The following is a 9,342-nucleotide window of genomic DNA, read 5'->3' as shown; positions in this document are numbered from 1 at the left end:
TGTTTATTTAACGCCTGACCATAGGTGGTAGTGTCCTCCGTATGTGTGAGTTTTTATACGAGTATGCACTGCTTTTCTCAACTACGATATCGGTATTTGTGGTGTTTCTTAATTTTGATTATAGAACACAAAAATCTTTTTTTTTATCGCGGGTTTTTTGTTGAAAATTGCGCTTGAAAAATACAGGCCCCTAGTCACGATTAGCCAATCTATCAAACGGTAGTAGAATCCAAAAACTATAATCATATTTTAAATGCTCGCTTGCCCACGTTCGCAGGTACTTTCCGTACCTGAATGAACTGTGGCCTATAATGTAATTAATTAACGGTAAATATATGTCATATTTATTACAGTTAAAATTCCAAGAACTAATAGGGATAATAATTTGATTATCTCATCTATTATGCAGGTAGATAGGGAAAATGGTATTGTAACATTATTATGGAATTTCTATAGAGTTGATTATTTATCCATGTCAGTATCTGCCTAACCTTGAACTTTGATTTTGACTTTGCCTTTCCCTATGTTGGGGTCGGCTTCATCGATCATAAGGTTTGTATTTCGAAAAGCACGATAAAATGGTAGGTCGTAGCTATCATTTGAACATCTTTGGCAGTCGTCACGGGTAGTCAAAAGCCAGAAAGTCTGACAACCAGTTTTACCATGGGGTCTCTGGTTCCCCGGATAACTGGGCTGAGGAAGTCAGATAGGAAGACGCTCTATGTAAAACACTGGTACTCAGCTGCATACGGTTAGACTGGAAGCCGACCCCAACATAGTTGGGAAAAGGCTAAGCAGGTGAATGAATTGATGAAACAGCAACGCGACTAAAAATAGATCATTGATAAAATATTTGCTTTTGAATGCACATAATGCACTGAATGGTGACTGTATATTGTACTGCAAAAGTGTCTGGTTTTCCCAGTTTAAGTCGATGTGTCTCATCGTTTCTAGCGAGACAGGTTGACGCCTTACTTAGGTATTATAGAAGGTTGGGAAAAACCCAGTGTAATTTATATTAGAGTTTTATGATAAATGGCTATTAAGGAGTATGTATTTATAGTACATCAGATTTTTTAATTTCATGTATTTTGTAAGGCTTTTATGATTTGAAAAATTTTAAGATTTTATGCTTGTTGCATTGTTTTTATCAAGTTTCTGTTAAATTTGCTGGCTGTTTCCTGCGTCTTAAACTCCACGTTCCTATAATGAAATGAAAAACTTTCTGCATTTTCGGAATTTGGGATCTTAGGTACTTCACGCCGGAGATTGTCTGCAAAATCTATACTCAAAATTTTTACCACTTTCCAAAGTTTTAGTTGATATAGGCTTGAAAAGTTTTAAAATAATAATATAAAATGGTCCCAAATTACACAAGTTGGCAACGATCTTTGCCCCTGAAAAGAAAATGGTGCAAATAATAGTTTGTTAAATATTTGGTAAACCACAAATACGTATTCTGAGAAAATTACGTACAATTCAAGTGATAATGCTTATTCAATAATAACGCAATTAAATAGAAATGCATTAGATACTATTATAATAGGAAAAGCCGAAAAATATAACAAAACCGCAATCAAAGGTCAATTTTACGTCGAAGAGCAAATTCTTGCTAAAAACATCTTTTTACGCAGAATTAATGGGTTACCACAATTTTACAAAGCGTATTGTAAATTGGACGTTCACCAATAAGGTGAACAGAACGACCTTATAAAGGTCGCCCTAAGACGCTGGATGCAGGTCGCTTCCAACAGGCATATGTGGAGATCTAAGGGGGAGGCCTATGTTCAGCAATGGACGTCCTATGGCTGAGATGATAATGATGATGATTGTTAATTTATTTTAGCCTGTTCATTACAACTAAACTGAACCCTTAAGGTACACATCGACGAAACAGTTCAAATTCAGCAATTAACTTGTCATTTCAATTTGATCATATCTCGTAATATAAAACATTTTACAACGTCAATAGGTACTGGAAAAGCTAACGGCTGATTACGGTTTGAAAGGGACTCACACTTTTTTACAATAATTTGTCAGTATCGAAGATTAGTCAAGCAAGTAATTTTAACAATATTTTTGTGGAGTAGGTAATTGTGGATAAGGCAGGGTTTCAAGTATATGTATAGATAAATATTTCTTCAAAAGAAAGTATGTGCTCGTTGTTTACAAACAGTAAAAAACCCTAGTGGTGACTAGGGGAGACACAAAACAGGAGAAGTAAATATTATTGACTTCAAGATGACTACGTCATATTACTTAGTTTTGCTAGTAAACGTAATCATTCTAAGCTCGTTATTTTCTACGTCTTGCGACCAACTTCATAGAATTAGGATATTAGCGAATTCTCTATAATATATCCGTGACTGCTGTGCTTGATCAAGGGTTCAATGCTCGGGTCTTGCCGTAATCATTTTGGGGTTTAAGAAACTTTCACGATGCAGCCTGGAGGCTGGAAGTTGCCGGTGTTACAATTCCCCGTCGGAGGTTGTCAGGCCCTGGTACATAAATAATACACCACTAAGGCGGAGGACATCGTGGAGTACGTACGCCAGAAGCTGCGGTACGCCCCGAGAGTGCAGCTGCTGGAGTCGCGCTATAACGCCAACTTCAAGGCGTTTGTGGTGCGAGTGCCGACGTGTTTCCTGCACCTCGTGTTGGACGAGAACTTCTGGCCACAGGGCGTGGTGTTCCGTCGCTTCCGCGGACAAGTGCCACAGAACCGCACGGAGTGACATAGTGCGTGGTGAAGTGTTACTAACATAGATTTAAGTTTTTTATGTACTAACAATGTTTGTATAATGTATTATGTATGTTAGTCTTTAAGGCATATAATTATGGGCCTATGCAGCCTGAAAATAAAGAGATTTGATTTGATAAAGGGCTTAAGAAGAAACATGGTGGTTTTAGTCAGTGTGAGTCTTACACTCTCTCACGCTGCACCCATAGAGTGATAATGATTCATTTGATGATTTTGCACAAAAAGAGGTTGTTAAGGGGATTTGAGAAAACTACCACTAGGGCTTACTTATAAACAGGTTTCCTCACAACTTTTTTCCCCGTTAGTAGCACTAAAAATAAATAACGTGTCTAGCGATCTACGCCATACATTGATTACCTTAAGTATTGCAATCTTGATATCTACGTCAGTAACTAGTTTCTTGAAACTGGTTGTGGTATAAATATCTAGGTGTTACATTCTTCGAGTTTATGCTAGACGTCACTAAGTGCTTACGTTGGTACCAGTGAAAGTTATTAAGCTATTTACCACGGGTACCATATGTGATATTTACGTATAAACTCTAACTCAAAAACATTTATTCAAATTAGGCAGATAAAAGATAGACCCCAAAATACCCACTCCTTACCGTGCAAGCCCTTGTGACATTACTATTTCTTCTTTTCATGTACTCTCCCTCTGTTCGAACTTTCTTATGTGTTTGCCCTATGTACTCAACTCTTTTATTTATTTATTTATACTTTTCACACAATGTGCACTGTACAGAGCGGCGGACTTAACGCCTCAGACGTTCTCTGCCAGTCTACCTTAGATCTCACCTCTTGTACTTTCTCTATACTCTCTCTATTTACTTCCTTATTTTCTCTCTCTATGTCATCTCGTATGTACTACCCTTTTGTACTCATGAATGTATGTGAATTTTCAACTACGTACATATATCAGATATCTTACAAACTTTTACAAGGGCTGGATCTGCCGTCATCAAACACGGGTTCTTAGCTAGGTTTAGGGTCAATGACGCTTTCCTTTTTATAAACAAGGGATTCCCCTCAAATAGACAAACGTCCGTAAAGCAATGTTTTTTGTTATTGTTTTCAAATAGAAAATCGTCATTAACACAATTTCTAAGAAAGCTTAGTAAGTCGTTGTCAGCTTATTGGTCTTTTACATCAGAACTTTGTTTATATTGAACGAAAATAGTTTGAAAAACGTCACTTCATACCTACCTACTTATACATTTATATATTAAATCCTATCGTCATCTTTAAAAGTTAGGTACACGCCGCTATTAATTTTCAATCAAATAAATACCTTGAAGCCATAAGTATAAAGACTAAAATACTTTAGCAAATACACTAAGTTCCACATGCAGGAGACTGCGTGGCGATTATGACAAGTAAACAAATGACGATCCATACTATGTATTGGCATTAGTTTGTTTACTACATAGATACCTTTTTTACTAGTCTTTAATGAAAATAATAATTTTTGAAATCGCTTGAAAAGCGTGAGAGAAGGAATTAAGATATTCTCGTCAGAATTATTAATTTTATCTCATAAAGCTCAATTTAACTTAATCTTTATTTTTATTTCAGCTGATTGTACTGGGGCTTTCCACGCATTTTTTTCCAAATTTCACAATAACGTACTAAATTTTTTCTATAACATATAACATTTGAAAGGTTTCTTGCCGGTTCTTCTCCATGAGACCCACTCATTGGCACCGTGCAAGTAGTGCCCATGATGTTCCGAAAGAGTTTTTATAAACCCAATGCATTTTTTGTAAATTGTTCAATTTCTCAAATAAGTTTTTGATCGCACTCATAAAAGTAAATAAACTAATTAGTTTAGAATTCTAAAACACTGACGCTTTTTAGTTTTATGTTTTTACAAGGATAGTTTTAATTTTTACTAGCTGATCCTGCGAACTTCGTATCGTTTAAACCTTCCCTGGACCTCTACAAACATTTTAAAACCAAAATTAGCTCAATCGGCCTAGCCGTTCTCGAGTTTTAATCAGACTAACGAACAACAATTCATTTTTATTTATGTAGATAGATTTTAAATATGTTTGTAGTTCTGTAAATATCTATGTAAATAATATATTATATGTTCTGATTATTTCATGTTTCAGAAGGTGTAATTACTCTGTTGTTTTTTTAATAAATATTAAATATTATTAAGTCGCATTTAAATGAAGATCTAATAAATCTAAGAGGAAAATACGTTGTTTATGATTTCTATCAAAACACTGCTATCCAGTAAAACCGACTGAGATTACATCACTTCTATATCACACTTAAAATAAATAAGTAGGTAGGTACTAATATTAATTGTTTTTATTGCTGTTTTGCTCTAACTTATAAAACCTACACTTCACCGGGAGCATGCGATTGGTCTATTTCATTAATGCGTTTCGAGTTGTTTTTATCCACGTTTTCATACGGACGGTGAGGTTCTGAAAACCATAGTATATATTTGGATGTCATAAACACCGCTACTCAGTCGACTGTCTCATTTGATGCGTTTCATGAAAGTTCTTTGTGAAAGTAAAAAGTGCTCAAAAACTCTTTTGAGTAATTTTTAGTTTTTGTGTTTTAGAAAGTTCGTTTTTTTATTTTAGTTTTTTTATTAAATATTTTTTGTGTCTTAATAATTGTGACAAAAAATTGGCAGTATTTTTTGTTTATTGAATTAAACAAATTGAGGACAATTTTTCGGATAGTTTAATTGTTAATTAATATCAGATTCTGCGTTTTGTTTGACGCGTACGTATTTGAATTACAAGGAAATAACAGTGCTTTTATGTGCTGCGGCATATATATGTCATTGACATAGGGCAAAGCGTTCATTCGCTCATCGCGCTACGGATTGTGCGGTCAACTATACAAGGACCTCCTTGGAGTTGTACCGACAATCTCATCCTAAAACCTTTCTAAGGTCAGGATTATAAAAGTTCCTACATTTCTTGAAAAGTAGAAATTTTTATGAAAACTACGAGATGGCGTCAATTGTGCAGTGTGTGCTTACCCTAAGTGTCTTGGTTAGTGGAGTTTGGAGTGCTCAGTGGTTCAGAAATGGTAAGTTGCACGGATTTGTTTGTTTTTACTTAAATTCTACAAAATACAGGGCTCTTTAGAAATAACCTAATTGCTTTTTGTGACTATTTTTATGATCTAATTATTTGATTCGTGCTTAAAACGTAGCTTTAAAATCAACACCATTAGCCAAAATTAAGTTTATTAAATTGTAATACAAATAACTGCCAAAGAAAGATCTTAAAATACAAAGTTTTTAAAGTACAGAACAAGTATGCTATCAATCATAAGCAAATAATTCTAGAAATTAAAAAAAAACCCTAACTAATATAACAAAAAGCGACACTAAAACTACCAACTTTAAAAAAAAGCTTCAAAAGCTTTATATGTCTACCAAAATAAAATTCTGAAACTACGTAACTCATATCATATCTTTCACCAAACACTCCTATTTTAGGAGTACAAAATAAGATGGCGCTGATTGGCCCGTATCGACCAATCAGAGAGCGGCCAGATAAAATGGCTGCCAAACTCTATTGTTAAACCACACCCTATGTCGTCATACCTACTTTTTTAAGTCGAGTAATCACTTAGTCAATATACTTATTACTGTACATTTTTTCAATGTTTTGGTCATTTTAACATACTTTTTTCATTCAAGATTGTATAGCTAAGACTCTTGCGCAGTATACTAATCAGTAATATAGGGAAATAGCATACACTTGTAATTCCCACAATGATTTTTCTAAAGGGTTTCCTTAATACTGACGTAGTTTAAACCGCCGATTGTCATGTATGTATGTATGGGTGTGTGTGTGTGTGTGTGTGTGGCACGCGTTTTCCTTAATATGGTCAAATTAATTGCGTATGCGCCAATATGTTTTGAAAAAACCTCACTGAGTAATTCTACTGAGGCAGTAGATCATAATGTAGGTCATAGCTTTTGTATAATAATATAAATTCACGTACCTAAAAGTGGTGGTTATTCATTTTAAAATGTATTAAAATTTTGCACCCATTCTTTAATATTTTAGTATTCTTAAAAATATGCCTCAAACTAAAAAAGGAGCTAAAAGTAAAAAACAACCAAATTAACTGTGACAAGGTTCTAATAGCAAAACTACGTCACAAACGAAATGTAGAGGAAGGAAGGAACTAACAATTAATATTTGTTGTAAAATTAACGCCCATTCGATGATTGGTTTGTTTACTCAATAAAACCTGCGTTCATTCATAAAGTACTGGTAAAACCCTGCAGTTTATTCGTCATAACAAACGCATGCAGCTGATTAATATGTACGCAGAGTATTTATAGCTACGTATAAATCATTTTAACTTTGAATAACATTAAGTTATAACACAGCTAAGGTTAGAATTATACAGTGAAAAATATCACCAAATATGTGTAATCAGTACATGAAACGCTAGCTTAAAGTAAAAAAAAAAATCGAAAAACTAAAGTTTAAAATATTATAACTAACGAAAGGAAATACATATTCGGTATTTAAATCATTCATGTTCAACTTTAACCTAAATTTACTATCAGGGCAAAAATAGTATTCTAAACTAATTTATAAATAAATAAGGAAAAATTTATTTCAGGGACAATATTATTTCCATATTGTCTCTTTACTCAATTCAATTTCGTATTCCATCATATCGTAAATAAAAGTAAAAACATTTTTTGGAAAGATTCCATCAACTTCAAAAACGGACAGAGAATATTACTACCTATATGCCTATAGCCTAAAGAAGTATGCAGTTCTTTAAACTTTACTCATAAAACATCTTCTTTGTTACAGAACAAGAAAAGTGTGGTGTAGAAGCGAGTACGAACCTCGTCCACCACAACCCCTGGCTGGTCTACATTGAGTACTGGCGTGGTGACACTGACACGGAGATCCGATGTGCTGGTACCCTTATTGATAATCGCCATGTTGTCACCGCCGCTCATTGCGTTAGGACTCTTAAGTTCAGTCGGTAAGGATCAATTTTGAATGACAAGTTTTAATGAGGCATATTTTTTGGCAAAAATAAAATTGCTCAATTTTTAGTTTCTTAATAGAGTTTTGTATTCAAACTTTTGTGAAAATAAAAATAGGAAATACTCGTGAACGTAATTGTTGATTAGAAGTTTTGCTCTTTTTTTAGTATTTAGTAATTTTGGTCTATCTTACATTGACAACTATGAAAAAATGTCACCATTAAATTCGATTTCTCTATCCCTGATTTTTAATACTAACATAAGTTTTAACTAAGAACATGTTATTAATGATTTCATTATCTAATTCCAGTTTAGTCGCCCGTCTTGGCGAATACGACTTATATTCTAAGGAGGACTGCGTGCGAGGAGTGTGCGCTGACCCCATCGTCAGGATCGATGTGGCTGACATCATCGTACACCCAGGTTACAGCAATAAGGAACATGATATTGCTATTCTTAGGCTGGCTGAAGACGCTCCTTATACCGGTATGTATCAACAAATCTTTGATACCACCATAAAAAGTTCTCGAATCTAGAGTAAAAAGTGTCAAAACATACGCATTTACCCAGTTTAAACAACAAAACTCGTTAGCTTACGGCCGAAAACAAGTATAAATGTCAAATTCCTATCCAACACAATAGATAGATAGAATATTGGGAAAGGCCGTTAAAGACATCCAATCTTTCAAATATAACCTGTTGAGCTTATTCTAATCTCAATGTCCCTTATTTACAGATTTCATCCGACCCATCTGCCTACCATCCGGAGACCTAGAACAAGACACGCAATTCTTTGCAGCTGGTTGGGGAGAGATCCCCCGAAAGGGCTACTATAGCCACGTAAAGAAGATTATTCCTCTGCCCCTTTGGACCAAGGCTGAATGCAAGGCTGCTTACAAGTACAACCATATTCCTGATCACGTGATCTGCGCTGGTGGTGAAGATGGTATCGATACTTGCAGGGGAGACTCCGGTGGTCCCCTCACCCGGGTAAGAGACACCATCGAGCTATGGGGAGTCACCAGCCACGGAAACGTCCAGTGCGGAACCAAGGATTCACCAGGCATCTATACAAACGTAGCTGATCACATGGATTGGATCCTTACGGTCTTGGATCCACAATAGAATTCGACAACGGCTATGTTAAATGTAAACGATTTTTTTGTAAATAAAACTTCTATGACAGCAATGTGATATGATTATGATAAAGATAAAATGTAAAAAAAATAAGATTTAATTTTTAATAAAAACTGATTATGTGATCTCTTAATTTTAAAGTGGATATTTTTTTATTTAAATTAAATTTAAATTATTATTAAAATAAAATTATAATTTAAATAACGTAAAATATTTGCATTTATTTTTGTATAAAATAAACATTCCACGCCAAATATAGTAATTTATTGACAGGGAACAGATTTTTTTTATTATTATTATTTTAAAATGATTTAAGAGCTCAAATGTGAGATGTCAAAATATGTGCTATTAAAATTTACTCTAAAACGGATACTTTGTAAAATGATTTCTTAGGAAGAATAGACTACCAGAAGTGAATGAAAAAATACTCCATAGTCAGTTAT

General features: G+C 34.3%; 1 protein-coding gene across 1 annotated transcript; it reads left to right on the top strand.

Annotated features, from left to right (window-relative positions):
• Positions 1–5,626: 5,626 nt before the first annotated feature.
• LOC124642296 (CLIP domain-containing serine protease B9-like) lies at positions 5,627–9,039 on the top strand. Its single transcript, XM_047180659.1, has 4 exons — positions 5,627–5,820; positions 7,581–7,758; positions 8,073–8,248; positions 8,499–9,039. Exons 1-4 carry the CDS (start codon positions 5,742–5,744, stop codon positions 8,885–8,887), a joined length of 822 nt encoding a protein of 273 aa, XP_047036615.1. The 5' UTR covers positions 5,627–5,741; the 3' UTR covers positions 8,888–9,039.
• Positions 9,040–9,342: the final 303 nt, after the last annotated feature.

This window comes from Helicoverpa zea, chromosome 24, assembly GCF_022581195.2.
Source record: "Helicoverpa zea isolate HzStark_Cry1AcR chromosome 24, ilHelZeax1.1, whole genome shotgun sequence".
In the NCBI taxonomy this organism is placed as follows: domain Eukaryota; kingdom Metazoa; phylum Arthropoda; class Insecta; order Lepidoptera; family Noctuidae; genus Helicoverpa; species Helicoverpa zea.
Note: the sequence above shows the minus strand (reverse complement) of the source record. Positions and strands in the feature narration are given on the sequence as shown.